At 45.8% G+C, this 24,525-nt stretch overlaps 1 protein-coding gene across 41 annotated transcripts in view; it reads left to right on the forward strand.

Annotated features, from left to right (window-relative positions):
- Positions 1 to 894: 894 nt before the first annotated feature.
- The window catches only part of KLC1 (kinesin light chain 1), a 68,289-nt gene continuing 44,658 nt past the window's right edge, over positions 895 to 24,525 (forward strand). For 5 of the 41 annotated variants that reach the window (XM_072762435.1, XM_072762438.1, XM_072762432.1 and 2 more), the window contains exon 1: positions 1,555 to 1,833. Coding sequence is in view for 1 of the 41 variants with exons in the window: in XM_072762444.1 (XP_072618545.1) it covers positions 8,208 to 8,308 (101 nt within the window). In the remaining 40 variants the exon portion in view is untranslated. Of the gene's footprint in view, positions 1,170 to 1,515; positions 1,834 to 8,190; positions 8,309 to 15,495; positions 15,682 to 24,525 lie in introns of those variants that run through there. The other 36 variants (XM_072762436.1, XM_072762447.1, XM_072762466.1 and 33 more) reach the window with 22 other exon arrangements.

Below are 24,525 nucleotides of genomic sequence, written 5' to 3' on the forward strand. Positions count from 1 at the left end.
ACTGCACCCAGAGTTGCAGACAAAGGAGCCTCACTCAGCCCACTCCTCTCGTCTCTAGAGCACTTTGGTTATAGATGTGTGCCCAGACCCTAGGTGCCTGTTGAGGAGTAGGTGACATCCAAGCAGCAGTGTGGCCAAATCATTAAGGGAAAGGTGGTTTGATTCACTGCCTCTCCCTCCCCCTTTTTTAGCTGAACTTTTGCATTTATATGAAAGTAAAATAGGGGATCCCTGGGTGGCTCAGTGGTTCAGCGTCTGCCTTTGGCCCAGGGTGTGATCTTGGAGTCCTGGGATCAAGTCCCACGTCGGGCTCCCTGCATGGGGCCTGCTTCTCCCTCTGCCTGTGTTTCCACCTCTCTCTCTCTTATGAATAAATAGAGAAAATCTTAAAAAAAAAAAAAAGTAAAGTAATTGAGGGCACCTCCATGGCTCAGTCGTTAGGCATCTGCCTTCAGCTCAGGTCATGATCCGCGGTCCTGGGATCAAGCCCCACATTGGGCTCCTTACTTGGCAGGGAGCCTGCTTCTCCCTCACCCTCTGCTGCTCCCCCTGCTTGTGCTCTCTCTCTCTCTGTCAAATAAATAATAATAATTAAAAAAAAAAAAGTAAAGTAATTGGACCTCCCTGTGAAAATCGAGGAGCATTTACTCCCCCACTGACTGTGTAATTCTAGGGTTAAACCGGCTGCTGGTGCTGGGTTGATCTATCTGAAGAGCTGAGCAATTCAAAAGCAGATGGGGGGTGGGTGGGTGGAGGGACGCCTCCCGGTCACCAGTGCCCCAGGGCCGGGCTCTTGGGATGTCTGCAGGCTCCAGGTGGTGGGGAGGTGGGGGGTGGGGGGTTCTCCCGGCCGGTGGCAGGCAGAGAAAGCTGAGCATTGCCCCCTGAATCAGCATGCGTCCTCCGGGCTGGCTGCTGAGTCAGGCCTGCAGAGCTGGCGGTGCAGCAGGCTGAGGCCCAGGAGCGCTCCCTGACCTGGAAGTACTGCCCTTCAGGCGGGGGCTGGAGGTCGTGGCACGGCTGCCACGGGGAGGGGGTGCGTGCGGCCGCAGGGACGGCATCTCTGCCCTCGCCCAGCCCTGGCGCTGCAGTTCCGAGCGAGGCCTGCAACTCCCGCTGAGCTCGGATTCTCGAGGACCCTGGGGCGAGGGCGTAACGGGACGGGGAAGGTCAGGGTCGCGATCAGAGACTGGGTGTCCCCGGAGAAGGCCCGGACGGCTGCTGCGTGGCCTCGCCCCCGGCCCCGCCGTGGACAGGCTGCTGACAGCCCTCCTGGCGGCTTCCAGGGAGAGGGCAACGCGCGCCCGAGACGCGCGGGGACGGGGCTCGGCGCGCTGAGGCGGGCGAGCAGGCGCGCGGGGCCGGCGCGGGGGTCCCAGGCGGCCGCGCCCCGCCCCAGCGCCCCCTCCCGCACGCCCGCGAGCCTCCTCTCCGCGCCGGGCCTCGGTTTCCCGGCCGCGCCCGCCGCGCCCCGCCGCGCCCCGCCCCCCGGCGGCGGGCGGTGACGTCACGGCCGCGCGGGGCATTGTGGGGCGGGAGCCCCGAGCCGGGGGAGGGACGCCGAGACGCCATTTTCGGCGGCGGGCGCGGCGGAGCCGGAGCGGAGCAGGAGCCGACGGGCGCAGGGCGGCGGCTGCAGGGAGGAGCCGCGGGGGACAGCGCTCGCGGGCGGCCGAGGATGCTGCGGGGCGGCCGCGCCGGCGCCCCTCGCTCGTGACCGCGGCGCCGCGCCTGAGGCATCGAGGCAGCGGGCCCCGCGCAGCCCGGCTCCGCGCACGCGCCCGCGCCCTCCCGGTGCTGACAGCGAGCGCGCGGCCCCGCGGGAGCAGCACGGTGAGCGGCCGCCGTCCCCCGCCGCGGCCCCCCCTCCCCGGGCACTTGTGGCGCCCCCTCGTCCGGCCCTTGGCGCCGCGCCCCCGCCCGCATCCCCGGCGGCGCCCCGCGGACGGTCCCCTCCGCGCGTCCCCGGGCTGCGCTGCGCTGCGGGGGGGGGGGGGGCGGCAGCTCGCGGAACAGCTGCGGACCCCGAGCGGCGGGGGCGGGGGCGCTCCCGGGAACGCGGCCGGGGGGCGGCCGGCCGGGCTTTGTCCGAATCCTCCCTCTTCCTTCCGGCCCCCGCCCTCTCCCGGGGCACCGCCCTGGGCGGCCGCGCTGTCGTGCTCGCGGGCGGGGGCTGCCGGGGCCCCCCGGGAGGCCGGCCCCGCGGCGCCTGCTCGGCCGCCCCTGCCCCTGGACCGCGGGACGCGAGCCCGCTCATCCTCCGCGTCCACCTGCGCTGGCGTCGCTCCTGCTCCCAAACTTGAAGCCGCCCCGACGCGGTTGTCAAATGCGGTGCCCTCTCGACTCCCGAGACCTTTAAAGCCTTGAAAGTGTAGTATTAGTGCCTGGCGGATTGGGTGGTTTCAGGGCGTAAGGTGTGCAGAGGCAGGTGGTGGTTTTTTTTTTTTTTTTTGTGCTAGAATTGTTGCTTATTGTTTGGTTATTTAAACAACACATTCAGAATTTACGGTAGGCGTTTCATAAGGAGTCCTTGCAAAAAACCGTTTTTAAAGTGTGAGGACAGGGACGCCTGGCGGGGGGGCTCAGTGGTTGAGCATCTGCTTTCAGCTCGGGGCGTGACCCCGGGGTCCTGGGATTGGCCCCGCGTCGGTTTCCCGGCGTGGAGCCTGCTTCTCCCCCTCCCTGTGTCTCTGCCTCTCTCTCTGTGTGTGTCTCATGAATTAAAAAAAACAAAAAAAAAGTGTGAGGACAACAAAATTTGAGGTTCGCTATTTAAACTGGTATATTAAAGGGCGGTTCTTTGATTCTTTGCGTTAAATTCTAAGCTTTTTTAGATACAGCATGACTAAGCTATTGATCAGAGTCGTTAAGCTCAAAATACATGGTAGTAGTTGAGTCAAAAACCCATTAGGAAATTGGGACGATGTTCTTAAGTCTCATCATCTTATTACCTGTCCTGGATTTGCCTCTTTTAGGGATTGGCAACAAGCCTTAGCGAGGGTGGGAAATTTTGATTCATTGTTCTGTTTCCTAAGCATCTGTAGGAATACAATGATACTAAATATTAAAAACTTTAGATAGTGGGGAAACTGCATGTGGGAAGCTGGGCACTCCTAAGAGCCAGTTTCCCCAAGTCATCAGAGAATGCAACATCATGTTGCAGTGGAGTCTGGCAGCCCTGTGGTGTTACTGAGGGGGGTGGAGGACCCAGGGTGGTAACTTGTCTGTGACCTGGCTCGTGCACTTTGCTTCGTACTACCTTCTAAAAACACTAAACAATGCAAATAAGGGTAGAAAGACCTGCATGGGAGTCAGGACACTACTGCTAGGAAGGATGAGAAAAAATACCACTGGGGAGGAGCACATAGTATCGTAAGTATTTATTTTTTTCTCTTAAGTACTTTAAAATGAAAACTTAACTGTAGTTATTTAAAATTAGACATTTAGGGCAGCCCCGGTGGCACAGCGGTTTAGCGCCGCCTGCAGCCCAGGGCATGATCCTGGAGGATCATGGAGGCCCTGGATCGAGTCCCACGTCAGGCTCTCTGTATGATGCCTGCTTCTTCCTCTGCCTGTGTCTCTGCCTGTGTCTCTGCCTCTCTCTCTGTCTCTATGAATAAGTAAATAAAAAAAATCTTAAAAAAATAAAATTATACATTTAAAAATTATGAATTCTCATTCATTCATTCATGCATGCATGAGAGACAGAGAAGCAGAGACATAGGCAGAGGGGGAAGCAGGCTCCCCCCAGGACCCTGGGATCACACCCTGAGCCAGAGATGCTTAACCGCTGAGCCACCCAGGTGCCCCGCACCCCCTGCCAAATTATATATCGTTAAGCATATTTCATAATGTTGAAGATAAGCCAATGTGTAGCTTTCCATATGGGAATATAAACACCAAAGATTGGTTAATTTGTAGGATTCATGTAACATGGAAACATAAGTGGAATATGATAAACCAGAATTTTATGTAACAAAGAAGTGATCAGTAATATCTTAAACTGAAGTACAGGCAGGTTTTACATGTCAAATTTCAGGGCATAGAATAAAAATGATTAGCATATTAAATGGTGAAAGCATGACCTTAAATGTCTATCTAGAACCAACTGAATGGCAGGTGCTGTGCTAAGTTGTTGGGAAAATAGGCATAAAAAACAGTTGTTGGGATGCCTGGGTGGCTCAGCAGTTGAACGTCTGCCTTTGTCTCAGGGCATGGTCCTGGGACTGAGTCCCACATCAGGCTTCTGCATGGAACCTGCTTCTCCCTCTGCCTGTGTCTCTGCCTCTCTCTCTCTGTCTCTCATGAATAAATAAATAAAATCTTTCTAAGTAAGTAAATAAATAGTCTCTGGCCTCTAGGAGCTCATTGTCTGGTGAGGGAACAGGAAATCGACGGGTATGGCAGATTAGGTTAAATGTTGTGCTGAATGCCCTGGAAAGGTGATTCTGGATATGAGACCTGAAGAAAAGTACAATTAGTCAAATGCCAGGGGTGGGATTGATAATAGTCATTTTAGAGGATACAAGCTCTTAAGTGGTGCTGCCGTAAAGGGTACTAACGTTGGGAAGGATGAGAGTGGAAAGGGAAGATCAGGTAAGGAAGGCAAGACAGAGGATTCTTAACAGTGAGGTGACACTTTAGAAAGCATAGGTAGTATGGCACGTGATTGGTGGGAAGCCAGTAGTTCCAAGTGAACTGAGATCTGACTTCGGGCCGCGGCAATAGGAACAGTGATACAGATGGGCTAGAGATGGCTTCTAAAGTGGCCCTGACCTGGGAGTGACTGGGCCAGGGTAAGGGTAGGGCTGCAGTCTGGAAGAGATGGAGTGGCAGTGTTGGTAGCTAGAGCAAGCTGCTAGAACATAGGTTGGATCATGTCACTCCTCTGCTAAGTTTTGGCTTGTGTCCTAAAACCACTCTGCACCCATAGCTTTCCCTCATCTTTCTACTCTGGCCCTCACTTAGGCACACCTGGTGTGCCTTAGGCTCATCCTGAGCCTGCTTGTCTGCTCTTCTTCTTCACTGTTGTCCCCTCTTCCCCCTTGTCTGTCTCTTTCACTTAACACCCTTTCGTCTCTCTGCCCTGAAGCCTCTCGGATGGATAATATACTCTTCTGTCAAAATGAAATCAGAATTTAGTTGTGTCATAACTATTTTTAAAAATGTACTTATTGGGGACGCCCGGGTGGCTCAGAGGTTGAGCATCTGCCTTTGGCCCAGGGCGTGATCCTGGAGTCCTGGGATCGAGTCGGCTCCCTGCATGGAGTCTGCTTCTCCCTCTGCCTGTGACTCTCCCTCTCTCTCTCTCTGTCTCTCATGAATAAATGAAATCTTTAAAAAAAAAAGTACTTATTTTAGTTGAAATATAGTTGACTTACAGAATTATATTAGTTTCAGGTGTACAACAGTGTAATTCAACGGTTATAGACATTACCAAAAGCTCACTGTGAGAAGTATAGTTAATATTTGTCAACATACAAAGTTATTACAGTATTATGTTTTAACTAATTTTTAAAAAAGATTTTATTTATTCATGAGAAACAGGGAGAGTGGCAGAGACACAGGCAGAAGGAGAAGCAGGCTCCCTGTGGGGAGCCTAACATGGGACTTGATCCCAGGACCCCGGGATCACGCCCTGAGCCGAAGGCAGATGCTCAACCACTGAGTCACCCAGGGTGTCCCAGTTTTAACTAATTTTTGAAGGCAGATGAAAGCAATTAGGATCTGTGGTGTTAAATATGTTTAGTATGTTCATGCTTGATAAAACAAGTAGGTGAATATCAATAGGACAAGAATTTTAAGCTGAGTTAAGTTCATATGTAATGTAGACATTTATTTCCTTTTTTCTAAAGTATCCCAGTTACCTCAGTTTAAACCTTGGGTTGTTCCCTGACTGATTGCATAATGTGGAAATATATGTCCACAGCCTCTCTGAAGCTCACTCAACCACTACGATGACAGTGAAGTTAACACCAAATCAGATAAAATTGGTGCTATAATCCTTTCCCATTCTACTGTGGGCAAAACTGAGGTCAGAGAGGGCAAGTTATTTGAGCCAGAGAGGTACACAGCTGTGAAGTCAGGCTTCTAATTCAGGTATTTTTGTATGCACATTTCAAACTTTGAACCACCTTGCTGTCAGGAATCCCAATGATGCTAAGCTCCAGTTGCCTTCATCTGGGAAGTCCTTGGCCAGTTCTTTCAGAAGCCCAGGTGATGCACTGTGGCCATGGTGACTCCTTGGGGTTGCTGTCTAATGTGTACTGTCTCAGGCACCACATTGTCATCGTAGTATTTGTGTTTGCAGAGTCTGGCATAGAGAGGGTGATTAGTAAAAGCTGCTTGAGCCTTCATTTCTATGATTTCTGTGAATCCATAGAAATGTTTTTTTCTTAAATTTACTTATTTTGCTTGTTTAAAAAAGAATTTGTATTATTGTGTAACAGAAAATGTTAATTTCTGTTCTTTTTACAATTGTGGTAAAAAAACAAATTAAGTATATTTACACTGTTGTGCAACAGATCTCTAGAACTTTTTCATCTTGCAAAACTGAAACTATGTGTCCATTAAGTAACAACTTCCCATCCCCACCCTCCTCCCCCCAAACATAATTCTACTTTCTGATTCAGTGAATTTGTCTACTTGAGGTACTGCTTATAAGTAGAATCACATAGCATTTGTCTTTTATTATTTATTTATTTATTGATTGATTGATTGCTTTATTCATGAGAGACAAAGAGAGGGGGTGGGGCAGAGACACAGGCAGAGGGAGAAGCAGGCTCCATGCAGGGCACCCGATGTGGGACTCGATCTCAGGACTCCAGAATCAGTCCCTGAGCCAAAGGCAGACGCTCAACCACTGAGCCACCCAGGTGTCCCTGTCTTTTATTTTTAAAATATTTTATTTGTTTATTCATGAGAGACACAGAGGCAGAGACACAGGTGGAGAGAGAAACAGGCTCCCTCCAGGGAGCCTGAGATGGGATTCGATCCCAGGACCCCGGGATCACACCGTGAGGTGAAGGCAGATGCTCAACCATGGAGCCACCCAGGTACCTTTTTTTTTTTTTCTTTTTAAGTTAATTTTTTTTAGTAATCTCTACACCCGACTGGGGCTTGAACTTACAAGCCCAAGACCAAGAGTATAGCATGTCTTTTTGTGACTGTCTTTTTGTGATTTAGCATATTGTCCTCAAGGGTCATCCATAATTTCTTTTCTTTTTAGCTGAACTATTAAGTTCTAAAGCTTTTGTAGTATGAATTTGTATTAGATTCTACTTTTAAAAAAATATATATTTTATATATTTTAAAGATTTTATTTATTCATGAGAGACACAGAGAGTGAGGCAGAGACACAGGCAGAGGGAGAAGCAGGCTCCATGCAGGGTGCTTGATGCGGGACTCGATCCCAGGTCTCCAGGATCACGCCCTGGGCCGAAGGCAGGCACTAAACTGCTGAGCCACCCAGGGATCCCCTACTTTCTTTTTTTTAAGTGGTTTTTTTTTTTTTTTTTTTTTTTTTTTTAGATTTTGTTTATTTATTCATGAGAGAGACAAATTCCTGGCTGGCTCAGTCAGAAGAGCATGAGATTTTTGTTCTCAGGGTCATGAGTTCAAGTCCCACGTTGAGTATAGAGAGTACCTAAAAATAAGATCTTAAAAAAAAAAAAATCTTAAAAAATAAATAAAGAAGGCATGTAATTAGGTCAGGCACACCAAGATAATCTCTCTATCTTAAGGCTAAGTGATTTGGGACCTTAATTACATCTATGGCAAGAAATCTCTCTTTTTTTTTTTTTAAGATTTTATTTATTCATGAGAGACACAGAGAAACAGAGACTCAGGCAGAGGGAGAAACAGGCTCCATAGAGGGAACCCGACGTGGGACACTCGATCCCAGGTCTCCAGGATCACTTCCTGGACCGAAAGCGGTGCTAAACTGCTGAGCCACCCAGGCTGCCCAAGAAATCTCTTTATAGCAGTATTTAGAGGGACTTGATTAACTGGGAGATGTGTTTGCACCAGGGGCCAGGAATCTTGAGGGGGATGAAATGTCTGCTTACCACATCCTAGTTTTAATGTGTTCTCAGAACAAAACCATTCCTAACCATCTTTCACTTAATGTTGGGAGTTATGATTTCTGAATATGTACAAATTAATGTTAGCAAATTCTTTTTTATTTTTTAGAATTTACTTATTTATTCATGAGAGGCAGAGACAGAGGCAGAGGGGGAAGCAGACTTCCTGCAGGGAGCCGGATGTGGGACTCCATCCTGGGGCCCCAGGATTACGCGCTGGGCCGAAGGTAGATGCTTAACCACTAAGCCACCCAGGCATCCCTCAAATTCTGCTTTTTTAAAGGAAATTGAGATACAATTTATATACATTGAAATGCCAAGGTTTTAAATATATTATTCATTCTATTTTGATGACTATATACCAAGATACGGCCCAGAAAATTCCCTCCTGCCCCTTGCCAGTCATCCATCACCCCTCTCACCACCTGCCCCCGCAGCAGTGATCTGATTTTTATAACCACAGGGTAGTTCTTCCTATTCTAGAATTTCATATAAATGAGGTTATACAGTATATATTTTTTGCATCCAGCTTGTTTTTTTTTTTAAGATATTATTTGTTAGGGAGAGTGAGAGGGAGAAGCTGAAGCAGACTCCCCACTGAGCAGGGAGCCTGATGCCGGACTTGATCCCAGGAGCTGTAGGCATATGTTTCATGGACAGAGCTGCCTAGGCATCCTTGCATCCAGTTTCAGCATAATATTTTTGAAATTCATACATGTTGCTATGTCAGTGGTTGGTTCCTTTCTGTTCCTGAGTGGTGTTCTATTGTGGGACCTATACAGTCAAGCCATTTTCTTCTTGAAGCACATTGGGGGCAGGGGTACTCATTTTTGTGGGAGACCATGTGGGAATACATCTTCATTTCTTCTGGATAAATACCCAGAAGTGGGATTGCCCATAATGTGGATGTAGCATTAACATTTATTTGCTTGTTTGTGTTTGTTTATGAGAAGTAGCAAGCAGAGAGGGAGAGAGAATCTCAAGCAGGCTCCACACTGAGTTAATATATCATTAACTTTTAAAGAAACAACCCAGGGGATCCCTGGGTTGCTCAGTGGTTTAGCGCCTGCCTTCGGCCCAGGGCGTGGTCCTGGAGTCCTGGGATGGAGTCTTGCATCAGGCTCCCTGCATAAAGCCTGCTTCTCCCTCTCTGCCTGTATCTCTGCTTCTCTCTCTGCTTCTCTCTGTGTGTCTCTCGTGAATAAATAAATCTTTAAAAAAAGAAACAACCCAGAGTGCTTGTACATTTTACTCTTGGACTAGCAATGTGTGTTCTTTCTTCTGGTTATTCCATATCCTCTCTGGCATTTGGTATTCTTTCTTTTCTTCTTCACATTCTGGTGGATGTATAGTGGCATCTTGTCGAATGGGTTTCCTGAGCATTTCCCTGATGACTAATAATGAGCACTTATTCACATGCTTATTGGCCTTTTGTGTATATTGCTTTTGTGAAGTGTTTGTTAAATCTTTTACCTCGGGATCCCTGGGTGGCGCAGCGGTTTAGCGCCTGCCTTTGGCCCGGGGCGTGATCCCGGGATCGAATCCCACGTCAGGCTCCCGGTGCATGGAGCCTGCTTCTCCCTCTGCCTGTGTCTCTGCCTCTCTCTCTCTCTCTGTGTGTGTGACTATCATAAATAAATAAAAATTAAAAAAAAAATCTTTTACCTGTTTAGAAAGTCAGGTTGTCTTTTTATTATTGGGTATAGAAATTCCTTATGTATTTGAGTACGTGTCTTTTTGCCAGGTACACATGTTGTAAATATTTTTTCCCGGTCTAGGCCTTAACTGTTTTTTTTTTTTTTTTTAAGATTTTATTTATTTATTCATGAGAGAGACAGAGAGGCAGAGACACAGGCAGAGGGAGAACCAGGCCCCACGCAGGGAGCCCAGTGTGGGACTTGATCCTGGATCCCAGGATCACACCCTGAGCCAAAGGTAGATGCTCAACCACTGAGCCGCCCAAGTCCCAGCTCTAGGGCTTAAAATATATCTTTTTTGGTTGTGCCTTTTTAATAATCAGTAATTAAAATTTTTTTTTAGTAATTTAAAATTTTGATGAATTCTACTTTATCAATTTTTTATGGTTCCTGCTTTCTATTTTGTCTGTTTTTGTTATTTGTTATTTTTATTTGTTATTTTTATTTTTAAAAATATTTTATTTATTCATGAGAGACAGAGAGAGAGAGAGGTAGAGACACAGAGGGAGAATCAGGCTCCACGCTGGGAACCGGACGTGGGACTTGATCCGAGGTCTTCAGGATCACGCCCTGGGCCGAAGGCAGGCACCAAACCGCTGAGCCACCCAGGGATCCCCTATTTGTTATTTTTTAAAGATTTTACTTATTTTTTCATGAGAGACAGAAAGAGAGAGAGAGAGAGAGAGGCAGAGACACAGGCAGAGGGAGAAGCAGGCTCCATGCAGGGAGCCCCGACCTGGGAGTCAATCCCGGGTCTCCAGGATCACACCCTGGACTGAAGGCGACACTAAACTGCTGAGCCACCTGGGCTGCCTTTATTTATTATTTTTAAAGATTTAAAAAAAATTATTTATTCATGAGACACAGAGCGAGAGGCAGAGACATAGGCAGAGGGAGAACCAGGCTCCTGTGGGGACCCTGATGTGAGAGTCGATAACAGGACATTGGGATCACAACCTGAGCCAAAGGCAGATGCTCAACCACTGAGCCACCCCTGTGCCCTAGTTTTTAAAGATTTTATCCATTTATTTGACAGAGAGCGAGCACAAGCAGGGACAGCAGCCAGCAGAGGGAGAAGCAGGCTCCCCACTGAGCAGAGAGCCAGATGTGGGGCTCCATCCTAGCTCTGGGATCATGACCTGAGCCGAAGGCTGATTCCTAACTGAGCCTTATAATATTATATATATATATATATATATATATATATATATATATATATATATATATATGCGTGTGTGTGTGTAGTTTGTGTGTATATATATGTTTAAAAGATTTTTTATATATATATATATTTTAAAGATTTTATTTATTTATTTATTCATGAGAAACAGAGAGAGGCATAGACACAGGCAGAGGGAGAAGCAGGCTCCATGCAGGGAGCCCGACGTGGGACTTGATCCTGGGACTCCAGGATCATGCCCTGGGCCGAAGGCAGCACTAAACTGCTGAGCCACCCGGGCTGCCCAAGATTTTATATTTTTAAGATTTTATTTTTTTTCAAGATTTTATTTATTTGAGACAGAGAGAGAGAGCAAATGGGTATGCATTAGCTGGGGAGGGGCAGAGGGAGAAGCAGACTCTCTGCTGAGCAAGGAGCCAGAAGTGGGGCTTGATCCCAGGACCCTGAGATCTTGACCTGAGCCAAAGTAGCATGCTCAACTGACTGAGCCACCCAGGTGCCCCAAAATTTTTATTTTTAATTAATCTCTACAGCCAGTGTGGGAGCTCCCATCCCCAAGATCAAGTCTTGTGCTCAGGATGTTTGGGTGGCTGGGTCGGCTAAGTGTCTGACTCTTGATTTCCATTCAGATCATGATCTCAGGGTGGTAAGATGGAGCCCTGTATCAGGATTTGTGCTCAGTGGGGAGTCCGCTTGAGATCCTCCCCCTACCCTTCCATGTTTGCTCTCTCTCTCTCTCAAAATAAATCTTAAAAAAAAAAAAGTCATGCTCCACCAACTGAATCAGCCAGGCACCTCTTAAAAACTTGTTGTTTCTGGCAGCCCAGTTGGCTCAGCAGTTTAGCTCCGCCTTCAGCCCAGGGCCTGATCCTGGAGACTCGGGATTGGGATCGAGTCCCATGTTGGGCTCCCTGCATGGAGCCTGCTTCTCTCTCTGCCTGTGTCTCTGCCTCCCCCTCCCCCGCTTTCCCTCTCTCTCTCTCTCCCCCCTCCCCCTCTCTCCCTCTGTGTCTCTCATTTTTTTTAAAGATTTTTTATTTATTCATGAGAGACAGAGAGGGCAGTTTAGAGTTAAATAAATTTAATGTTATATTTGTTTTTCATTTTGAAATGAAAGTGGTGTTTTTTAACTACGTAATGAATACTCCATATTTTTTTTGCCACACACTCCCATAACACCCTGTTTTGTAATCTCTTAGTCACACTGTCCGATGAAGCTGTTTTTCCTTTTTGTTTGCTCAACCAAAGACTTATAATAGAGACATCTGCATCATTTGGGCTTACTCATTCTTGATTTAGGAAAAAGCATGTTCTCCTATATTTCTGCGTAGTGCCCTTCCTTGTAGTTTGTCATGCTTAAAATTTGCATCTGAAGAGATGGGCCTATGGGCCTTTGGTCCCATGGCAGATTGAATGACCTAGTGCACTGTCTGGCTGTGGCCAGGAGTCCTACCTGGCAGGGGGCTAGGCACCTGACTAGCTGTTGGGGGAGGTGGCCTTATAAAACTCTTTCCTTAGATGCAGCGTGGTCATTGACCATTGACAAGCAAAGCAGATGCTCTCTTGGCATATATGCACGCTTCATGTAGGAGGGTGGTTAGGTTATTGTGGAGTGAGAAGATCCGCGTACATAGAGGAGGAGGTTTTCAGAGCAGAACTGCATTTGACCTGAGCATGGCTGTGGGGAAAGAACCCAGGGAGTCTTGACTGCCTCCATTTCTCTAATTCTGCAAGGTCATCCATGATAGATTCATCTAAGAGGCAAATGAAGCTTTTGTTTTATCCAGTGGGCTATAGTTCTGGTATGGAAACGGATTCAGAATAGATGCTGTAGTTAGGGAGTTTTTTTTTTTTTTTTTTTTTTTTTTAAAGATCTATGTATTTATTCATGAGAGACACAGAATCAGAGACACAGGCAGAGGGAGAAGCAGACCCCCCGCAGGGAGCCCAAATGGGGGGGTCCCCGATCCCCCAAACCGGGATCATGCCCAAGCCAAAGGCAGATGCTCAATTGCTGAGCCACCCAGGTGTCCCCTGGAGTCTTTTTTTTTTTTTTTTTTTTTTTTATTTATGATAGTCACAGAGAGAGAGAGAGAGAGAGGCAGAGACACAGGCAGAGGGAGAAGCAGGCTCCATGCACCGGGAGCCCGATGTGGGATTCGATCCCGGGTCTCCAGGATCGCGCCCTGGGCCAAAGGCAGGCGCCGAACCGCTGCGCCACCCAGGGATCCCTCTTTTTTTTTTTTTTTTTTTTAAGATTTTATTTATTTATTCATAGAGACAGAGAGAGGCAGAGACACAGGTAGAGGGAGAAGCAGGCTCCATGCAGAGGGACTCCATCGAGGGTCTCCAGGATCACGCCCTGGGCTGCAGGTGGCGCCAAACTGCTGCGCCACCAGGGCTGCCCTGGAGTCTTTAATATTAAAACACTTACCATTTTTTTTTTTTTACACTTACCGTTTTTGTGTGTGTGTGAAAAGTATAAATTTATTGCTCTACCACCAAACTTATATGAAGTCACATCAAGGTTTTTCTCAGTCATACTCAATTCAGGTTTTTCTGCTCTTCCTTTTCATTTTTCTTTGGGTTTAAGTTCCAAGAACATATGAAGAAAGGCATCTGGCATTCTTTGCTGGCATCTGCTGAGAGATACGCCTTTTTTAAAAAAAAAATTCTTTATTTAAATTTAATTTAGTTAACATATACTGTATTATTATTTTCAGGGGTAGAATTTAGCGATTCACCAGTTGCATACACTTTATGGGTTTTTGTGATTTTTAGGCCAGCATGATTCATTTACTCAATTTATTCTTATGATTTACGTTTGGAAGAGAAGATAAAAGGATTACATTAGGTTGATTAGGTTTGAGGAAGTTTTTTTTTTTTTTTTTTTTTTTTTTTAAAGGTTTTATTTATTTATTCATGAGAGACACACAGAGAGAGAGACAGGCAGAGGGAGAAGCAGACTCCATGCAGGGAGCCCAACATGGGACTCCCATTCCGGATCTCCAGGATCACGCCCTGGGTCGAAGGCAGCGCTAAACCGCTGAGCCACCCGGGCTGCTCAAGGTTTGAGGAAGATTTGATTGGAGGAGATACACTGTACAAGTAGCAAATAATGAGTTGATAAAATTTCTATTCTGGAACTGCTTTGTGGCAAGCCCTGGAATTATGTCTTAATGCTGCCTCTGGCAGTCTATGGCCCACAGATGAAGTTTCTAGTCAGAAGGTACCTGATGGAGCACATCCTTCCTTGAGTAGAAGTTAGTGGTTTTTATTTGGGAAAGAGTAGGCAACGTATAGCTGGATAAAATATATTTACTATTACAATACAGTGTTCTATTTAGAAAATAAAGTAACTCAGTATCATAATCCTACAAAGGAGTGTAACATTTGTATTTGTATCCAAAAATGTCATGCTTTGAAAAGGCTTGAGACCCTCCAGGAAACCTTTTTAGATTTGGCTTAAAATATGGACCTTAACTTTGTTACATAAGCTCGGGAAGCAACACTCCTCAACCAAAACAAGTGGGGCTTAGAGCAGGAATTTATTTCTCACAGTCCTGGAGGCTGGGAATTTCAAGATCATGATGCTGGTAGAGTCAGTTTCTGATAAGGTTCTGTGTTTGGTTTGTATATGGCTGTCTTCTCTCTGGCGGCACTTGGCAGAAGAGGTGGGAGAGCTCTGTGGATTCCCTTATAAGAGCACTGATCCCATTCATTAGGACTCCACCCTTATGACCTAAGCACCTCCCAAAGGCCCCACCTGGAAATACCATCACCTTGGGGATTAGGTTTCCACATATGAATTTGCAGATCATATGTGGAATTTCAGATCACAGCACTGAATATTTCCTTGTATTAACTTTAGTTGTTTGCTATGGTTTCATTAGTGGCTCTCTGGCTGCTTCTCATTTTCCCAGAGTCAGGACCGTCTCCATTCCTAATGCTCATCAGGGCTGATTCTTGTATGTAGAGAGATAGACCATGGGTCTAGCTGGCTGCATTTCCCACTGGTTGGTTCAGCTCACATATTTTGGGGAAACATCTCAAGTTTGATGTTCTGCTCTCAGTATTGGCAAAATAAAGACTTCTCTGTTCTCCCATCTTATTTTTCTTTTTTTGGGCTATCCTTTGTTGTATTTGTAGGAACTTCATTTTATAACCAAGAACTGTCAGAATAACTCAGGTTTCTCTCTTGGCTGTCTTTCACTCTGCACATCCAGACTTGTTTTTTCTATCACATTCTTTTAAAAGAATGAGAGTAAGTCATATAACATAGGCACGTCTGAGTGGCTCAGCGGTTGAGCGTCTGCCTTCTGCTCAGGGCATGATCCTGGAGACCCGGGATCGAGTCCCACATTGGGCTCCCTGCATGGAGCCTGCTTCTCCCTCTGCCTGTGTTCCCCCCCCCCCCCCCCCCCCCCCCCCCCGTCTCTCATGAATAAATAAATAAGATCTTTTTTTAAAAAGTCACGTAACAAGTTACCAATTTATTTTTTAATTTTTTTTAAGATCTCATTTATATATTTGACAGAGAAAGAGCACAAGAGAGCACGCACAAGCAGGCAGAGCGGCAGGCAGAGGGAGAAGCAGGCTCCTCACTGAGCAAGGGAGCCCCATGTGGGGCTTGATCCCTGGACCCCGGGACCACAACCCAAGCCGAAGGCAGACACTCAATGGACTGAGCCACCCAGGCGCCCCAGAGGAAGTGTACAGTTTGGTGAATTTTTTTAGTATATTCTGTATGTCTGGCAACCACAACCACTAATCTAATTCCACACAGTCCCTTTTAAGTGCATATGTTCAAAAACTTTTACCATATTGGCCTTTTACTTCTTGACAGAATGTCACATGCTAACCCAGGAGAGGTAAAGTGACCAGGATGATGCTCACTCTTCCTCCGGCCTTTGCTTTCTTTCTGTTAATTATTATCATTATTTTTGTTTTAAGGATTTCATTTATTTGAGAGAGCAGAAGCGTGTGTGCACGTGAGCCAGGGAGGAGGAAGGGCAGAGGGAGAGGGACACATAGGCCTGATCCCTCAATCCTGGAATCACAACCTGACCTGAAATCAAGAGTCAGACCCTCAGCCTACTGGGCACCCATTAGCCCCTCTTTGTTAATTTTTGAGAGGGGGAACATTTGTAAAATTTGTCAATTATTGAAAATTGTATTGCTTGTTAATTAGGATGCTTGTGTGTGTATGATCTCATTGTAGTCAGCGTTAGTATAAAGGGAGTATGAATATATGTGAAAAGGTGGTAGAGATAGGAAATAAGAGCATTATATGAGAAATGATAATCAGATATGAGAAAAATTCAGTATGTGTGATCTAGTATAATCTTTAAAAAGTGCATTTACAGTCTAACCAGTTCTGGCTTAATTTTTCTGTTTTTAAATATTTTATTTATTCATGAGAGACACAGAGAGGCAGAGACACAGGCAGAGGGAGAAGCAGGCTCCAAGCAGGGAGCCCAACATGGGACTCAATTCCAGGTCTCCAGGATCACGCCCTGAGCCGAAGGCAGGAGCTAAACCTCTGAGCCAGGAGCAGCCCGGGTGGAGCAGCCTGGAGACCCAGGATCGAGTCCCACATCAGGCTCCCCGCATGGAACCTGCTTCTCCCTCTGCCTGTGTCTCTGCCTCTCTCTCTCTCTTTCCTCTCTGTGTATTCTCATGAATAAATAAATAAAATCTTAAAAAAAAAAAAAAAAAAAAACGAAACCTCTGAGCCACCCAGGCATCCCGATTTTTGTTTTATAAAATATTCAGTGTATTTAGTATTTCTATTCTTGTCTGTTAGGTTAGTCTATTTTTATTGTGGCAGAATTTGAATTCCTTTCTCTATATTTGAGGTTTTAAGAAGTTCCTTTGCCTGCAACACCAGACAGTCCAGTTCTATTGTGGGTGAGCAATCAGAGCACAGGGTGTTTGCGGTGTGTACGCATGCGCAGCAGTACAACAGCCATGAGAGCAAAGGTGCACCCTAGCAGGGTGGAGAGAACTTGGGATCTGTTCCTGTTCTGGGTAGTATGGGCTTAAATGTCCTCAACTGTCTGTCTCCTCGTTGGTAAGTGGGAGATAGAACGATGGTTCACTAAACTAACTGAATACTTGGTTTTGTTCTTGTAAGACAGTACACTTAGGAAAATGCTCCAGAAACTAAAAAGCACAGATGTACATTCTCACTGTCCATATTATACCTACACTTTTTTTTTTTAAAGATTTTATTTATTTATTTGTGAGAGACACAGAGAGGCAGAGACACAGGCAGAGGGAGAAGCAGGCTCGACTCAGGGAGCCTGATGTGGGACTCGATCCTTGGTCTGCAGGATCATGCCCTGGGCTGAAGGTGGTGCTAAACTGCTGAGCTACCCAGGCTGCCCACTTTTCTGGTTTTTATCAAAGTTACATATGTACTTTTTTGTATTTTTTATAGGTAGATTTTTAAAAGACAAACTTCTTAGGATAGCTTTAGGTTTACAGAAAAGTTGCAAAGACAGTAAAAGTCCCTGTATATCTGCACTCAATTTCTCTTAATGTTAACACCCCACGTTATTATGGCACATTTGTGACAATTAAGGAACTAGTATTGGTATATAATTTTAACTAAACTATTCATTTTATTGGATTTTGCTAGTTTTCCCCTAATGTTCTTTTACAGAACCCCAAACAGGATGCCACATCATATTACATTTAGCCATCATTTTTCCTGGGGCTGTGACACTTTTTTAGACTTTCCTTGTTTTTTATGACCTTGACTGTTTTGAGAAGTACTGGTCAGTGTTTGTAGAATAGTCCGCAATTTGGGTTTGTCTGGCATTTTGCTCATGGTTAGACTGGGGTTGCATGTTTAGGGAAGATACTCACTGGGCCTAGTCTTGGTTTCTAAAACCATTTTACTATCAAATGAACCAAGGCTCCTTCAGTTAATAGCTGGTTCTAGGGTCGCCTAGGTGGCTCAGAGGTTGAATGTCTGCCTTTGGCTCAGGGCGTGATCCCGGGGTCCCCACAGGGGAGAGCCTCTCCCTCTGCCTACGTTTTTGCCTGTCTTTGTGTCTCTCATGGATAAATAAATAAAATCTTAAAACTAAAAATAGCTGGTTCTAGGGCTGGGGCAGGGAGAATACAAGATGAGCCTGGAATGTGTTGTAGTGCTAGAAAGGAAGGAAGTGCTCAAAGAACAGAGGGATAGGAGAATGTTAATTTATGAGCCAATCAAGAGAGCTCTCACTGGCCCAAGCTGGAACACTTTGAGCAACAATATAAATAGCATAATATTTTTAATAATTGTATCCTTTAGGGATCCCTGGGTGGCTCAGTGGTTTAGCACCTGCCTTTGGCCCAGGGCCCGATCCTGGAGACCTGGGATCGAGTCCCACGTCAGGCTCCTGGCATGGAGCCTGCTTCTCCCTCTGCCTGTGTCTCTGCCTCTCTCTCTATGTCTATCATGAATAAATAAATAAAAACTTAAAAAAAAAATTGTATCCTTTAGCTGTAACTTAAAGTATAAAAGAAATATCCAGGGGTGCCTGGGTGGCTCAGTCAGTTATATGTCTACCTTCTGCTCGGGTCATGATCTTGATCCTGAGTTGGAGCCCCACGTTGGGCTCTGCACTCAGCAGGGAGTCTGCTTCTCCCTCTCTCTCTGCTCCTGGCCCCCATTCGTGCTCACGCTTTCTCTCAAACGAATAAAATTGTTAACCCCAAATACCCACAGTCCATATTGACATAAATGATTAAATAAAGAAATGAGGGATGAGGCAGAGAAGAGACACTGTCCCCTACAGAATAACCCCAGACACCTTATATCCCTCTTCAGGAGATCAGCTCTCCCAGGGTTCTGAGTGTGGCCTGTACCTTGTGACTTGCTTCTTAAAGACCAAGTATGGGAAGGGAGTGGATGTGTAGTGGAGGGAAGCCTGCATGAACTACCTCAGCCAGGTAGTCAAGGCTGGCATCATTAGTAGTTATGTCAGGGGGAGTGCATATACTCTTGGTATGATGTGATGACAATTGTACACCTATAGTTTGCACAGCCATAGTTTTGTAAATGTGGGTTTTAATGCTCCCTTGCTCCCCCTTTCCCTCTCCCTAGAAGAGACATTTCTTCTAAGTGAAATTACACTTTATCCATAATTACCAGTTTCTAATGTTTCTAAGTAACAGGCTTATTATATTGCCTGATTTTTTTAATACTTTATTTTTTTTAAGTAATCTCTACACCAAACAAGGGGCTCAAACTCAGAACCCCAAGATTGAGAGTTGCATGCTCTACCTACTGACCCCGCCAGGTGCCCATGATGACTTTTCAGTGTTTGATTTCCAATTCTAGTTACTTAGCACCTACCTCTTTCTTTCTTTCTTTCTTTCTTTCTTTCTTTCTTTCTTTCTTTCTTTCTTTCTTTCTTTCTTTCTCTTTCTTTTTTCTTTTCTTTTCTTTTCTTTTCTTTTCTTTTCTTTTCTTTTCTTTTCTTTTCTTTTCTTTTCTTTTCTTTCTTTTTTTAAGATTTTATTTATTTATGATAGAGAAAGAGAGAGAGAGAGGCAGAGACACAGGCTCCATGCCGGGAGCCTGACGCGGGACTCGAGCAGGACTCCAGGATCGCGCCCTGGGCCAAAGGCAGGCGCCAAACTCTGAGCCACCCAGGGATCCCCTAGGACCTACCTGTTTCTTTGCTTCTCTTCACCACACAGGTGCATCCTTTGCATCTCCATAACCTTCCAGTAGAATTTTAATTTTGTTTAGATCAGTCTTTACTGTTTTTATCTCTATGGCTGTATATATGCCAGAGCTGAGTAATAAACTATTATTACTTTTCCTCTTTGACTGTTTCCTTAGGAGTTAATTATCTTGATTTAATTTCCTTTTTAAGTTGTTGCTAATTCACCCGCATATCTAGCACTTGTCCCTGGGTTGGTGCGAAGCTCTGTCTTTCTTTTTTTTTTTTAATTTTTTATTTATGATAGTCACACAGAGAGAGTGAGAGAGGCAGAGACACAGGCAGAGGGAGAAGCAGGCTCCATGCACCGGGAGCCCGACGTGGGATTCGATCCAGGGTCTCCTGGATCGCGCCCTGGGCCAAAGGCAGGCGCCAAACTGCTGCGCCACCCAGGGATCCCAGGCTCTGTCTTTCCTACAGTGAACCCTGTGCCCCGCAGTCTGTGGTTTCTTCTCATTTTTTTTTCTCAGGTTCTTTCTTTCTTTCTTTCTTTCTTTCTTTCTTTCTTTCTTTCTTTCTTTTATTTGAGATAGAGTGAGTGAGGGAGAGAGACAACACAAGCAGGGAGAGGAAGAGGGAGACAGGCTCCCTGCTCAGCAGGGAGCCCGACATGGGGCTCAATCCCAGGACCCCGGAATCAAGACCTGAGCCAGAAGCAGATGCTTAACTGATGGAGCCACCCAGGCGCCCTCAGGTTTTCTTCTTATCATTTTGGTTGAGTGCATCTTCCTATGCGCAGGAGGTAGAAGTTTTTGAGACCTTGTATGTCTAAAAATCTTATTTCCCTATTCCAATGGTTGATGGGAGAGTTTGACCAGCTATGGAATTCTAAATTGGGAATAATTTTCCTTCAGAATTTTAGAGGCAGTTGTTTAATTGCCTTTTGCTTCCAGTATTGCCCTTGAGAAGTCTGAAGTTATTCTGATTGTTTTCATTCTGTCTACTTGACTCTGACTCCCTGGGAACATGTAGGATATTCTGTGTCACCACAATATTTTAATTTTCCTTAAAAAGTAGTTTTTTGGTAAAGAGTACCTCCTGTGCCTTGAATAGTGTCTGGCATAGATAGAGTTGGTGCTCAGTAAGTATTTAACTGAATGAGAGGCTGTTTCTATTTTTGAGCTGGTTGCATCTCTCCTCTCCCCCTTAGGAAGTGTAGGCCTGGCTGTTGGTGTTCTACATGCCAGGTTGTGGTTGAAGGTTGGGTCCTCTGGCTTCTCTGTTGTGTTGTCCAGTTCAAGTTCTTGCAGGTCCCTTGTCATGCCTCAGCGGACATGGCTGTCATACTTCTCACTTTAAAGCACCAACCTTTCGTTGCACACAGTTGTCCACTCTAAATTTGTCAGTGTCCGTTATCTCTAGCAGGATTTGATTGTTAACACTGAAGATTTCTCTGTTATTTATTTATTTATTTATTTATTTATTTATTTATTTATTTATTTATTTATTTATTTATTTATTTATGATAGTCACAGAGAGAGAGAGAGAGAGGCAGAGACACAGGCAGAGGGAGAAGCAGGCTCCATGCACCGGGAGCCTGACGTGGGACTCGATCCCGGGTCTCCAGGATCGCGCCCTGGGCCAAAGGCAGGCGCCAAACCGCTGCGCCACCCAGGGATCCCTCTCTGTTTGCTTAGGTAATCTCTACACCCAATGTGGGGCTCAAACTCACAACCTCAAGATCAAGAGTTACATGCTTTTCCAAATGAGCCAGTCAGGAACCCCAAGACTGAGTTTTTCACTTGCTGTAACACACCAGTGTTAGACTGTGGGGCACAGGGTTCAACGCGGGGAAGACAGAGCTTTGCACCAACCCAGGGACAAGTGCTGGAGATGCAGGTGAATTAGCACCAACTTAAAAGGGAAATGAAATCAAGATAATTAACTCCGAAGGAAACAAACGGTCAAATAGGAAGATTAAGAGAAATCTTTGGGGCACCTGGCTGGCTCATTTGGAAGAGCATGCAACTCTTGATCTCGGAGTTGTGAGTTTGAGCCCCACATTGGGTGTAGAGATACCTTTAAAAAAAACCAAAGCCCTCAGTCTTGGCATAAAGGACAGATTATGTTAAGGGTGATTTGAATCTGAGATATCCAGCATAATAGGCCATAATAACTTTCCTGTTGAACAGTGGATTTGAAAGGTCCCACAATGGACGAGGGAATAAAAAGGTCTTGGATTCAGATGCATTGGTTCTAGTGCTGGTTCATTCATTCATTTTAAAAAATTTGACAGAGAGATAGAATGCCAGAGAGTACAAGCAGGAGGAAGGACAGAGGGAGAGGTAGAAGCAGGTTCTCTGCTTAGCAGGCCCGTCCCCATGTGGGACTCAGTCCTAGTACCTGGGATCACGACTTGAGCTGAAGGCAGATGCTTAACTGACTGAGCCACTCAGGTGCCTCCAACATTAATTTTTTATTTTCTTAAATTAAAAAATTTTTTTGGGGGACGCCTGGGTGGCTCAGTGGTTAAGCACCTGCCTTCAGCTCAGGGCATGATCTTGGAGTTCCGGGATCAAGTCCCACGTTGAGCACCCTGCATGGAGCCTGCTTCTCCTTCCGCCTATGTCACCCTTTGGGCACCCTGCATGGAGCCTGCTTCTCCTTCTGCCTATGTCTCTGCCTCTCTCTCTCTCTGTGTCTCTCATGAATAAATAAATTAAAAAATTTTTTTTTTGTAAGATTTTATTCATGAGAAAGAGAGAGGCAGAGATACAGGCAGAGGGAGAAGCAGGCTCCCCGCAAGGAGCCCGATGCAGGACTCAATCCGGGATCCTGGGATCACGCCCTGAGCTGAAGGCAGACGCTCAGCTGCTGAGCCACCCAGGCGTACCCCCAACGTTTAATTTTTAAATAATAATTTAAAAGTTAAAAAATTAAATTTTAAAATTAATAATTTTTAAGATTATTTTTTAATATAGCCTACCTTTGGTTATAATGGAGTAGATGTATAGTCTAGAAATGGAGAGATACGGAACAGTATAAACACGTTTATATGCTGCTGTGGGTTTCCCTCTGGGGAAGTGGCATACCTAGGTGTATTTATCTGATGGTGACCTGGATAGAGGGGCATGGAAACTGCTGTGATTGAAGAGTCACAGACCTTGTATGAGACCTTGTATGTCTAAAATCCTTGAGGGTGGCATGAGGTATAAGCTTGGGAAATGGAAGATCTGGATTTCCCTCAGCCTGTAATACAATATTTGAAGTGTTACCTTGTAGATGAGATAGCAAATATATTTTGTTTATTTTAGAGGGAAGAAGTTGCTTCAGTGGGTAGGGGTTTAAGGAGGGAGATCCAACTCAGCAAATTAATAAGTCAGGAAACTATAGGCGCTGGCGAGGGTGTGGAGAAAGGGGAACCCTCTTCCACTGTTGGTGGGAATGCAAGCTGGTGTAGCCACTCTGGAGAACAGTCTGGAGTTTCCTCAAAAAGGTAAAAATAGAACTGTATGATCCAGTAATTATACTACCAGGTATTTACCCTAAAGATACAAATGTAATGATCCTAAGGGGCACCTGCACCCCAATGTTTATAGCAGCAACGTCTACAACAGCCAAACTATGGAAAGAGCCGAGTTGTCCATCCACAGATGAATGGATGAAGAAGATGTGGTGTATATATAATGGAATATTACTCAGCCATCAAAAGAGAAAAATCTTGTCATTTGCATTGACATGGATGGAACTAAAGGGTATTATGCTGAGCGAAATAAGTCAGAGAAAGACAAATACTTAATGATTTCATTCCTCTGTGGAATTTAGGAAACAAACCCAGATCATAGGGGAAGGGAGGGGAAAATAAAATGAGATAAGAGAGGGAGACAAATCATAAGAAATTCTTAACTATAGAGAACAAACCGGGTTGCTGGAGGGGAGGGACGGTGGGAGAAAAAAATAAAAAATAAAGTTTTTTACCCAGTGGTGTGATTACTGGATCATAGGGTAGTTCTATTTTTAACTTTTTGAGGAATGGACAGGATTCAATCTTACATTGACGTAACTTCTTCGGCATTCATGCCAAACAGGTGGTTTGAGTAATGAAGTTGTTCTCATTTCTTATTAGAGTCTAGAGACTCTCCCTTGCATTCCCCTGAGTTTAATATTGTTTGAAAAGACTAAGAATTTGCTGGCTAGGTGTCTGCTTTTCCAAGGAGAGGCATGACTGATGCTGGCAGGGGGCTGGGGAAGTAAGGGCAGTGTATCTTTGATGGGCTGTGCTCATGCTGTCATCTCCCTGCCAGGACCCTGCAACCTCCCCGCAGTCTCCTGCCTTCAGAGGGCAGCTGTCCTAGCCTTGTCACTGCGAGCCTCACTCACAGTGCTTGAAGCAGCTGCTCGGGGCAGTGGCTGCTCTCATACCCCTGGCCTGGTGCTGGTTGCTTTCGTGGCTGGCAATGCCCTCCACACTCCTGTCGGGAAGAGATCTGCTTTTTTGATAGGATGGGCTCACCTCAGGACTGGTGTCTCCCATGTGGATGACCTCTCTTCTCTAGAGGAGCTGCCTGCCATCCTCTCCTATTCCATGCTCCCCTCATGCAGTTCCTGTCACTGTGCCTTTAGCTCTTGGTGCACCTGTTGGCTAGCTTATTTTCTGTTAGCCTGCACGTCCCTGGCCACCTGCATTCTAGGCCTTAGCTTGGAGATTGATTGATTGATTGATTTATAGATTTTATTTATTTACTCATGAGACACACACACACACACACACACACACACAGAGGCAGAGACACAGGCAGAGGGAGAAGAAGGCTTCATGCAGGGAGCCTGATGTGGGACTTGATCCCAGGTCCCAGGTCTCCAGGATCACGACCTGAGCCGAAGACAGGTGCTCAGCCGCT

Source organism: Vulpes vulpes, chromosome 6 (genome assembly GCF_048418805.1).
Source record: "Vulpes vulpes isolate BD-2025 chromosome 6, VulVul3, whole genome shotgun sequence".
In the NCBI taxonomy this organism is placed as follows: Eukaryota; Metazoa; Chordata; class Mammalia; order Carnivora; family Canidae; genus Vulpes; species Vulpes vulpes.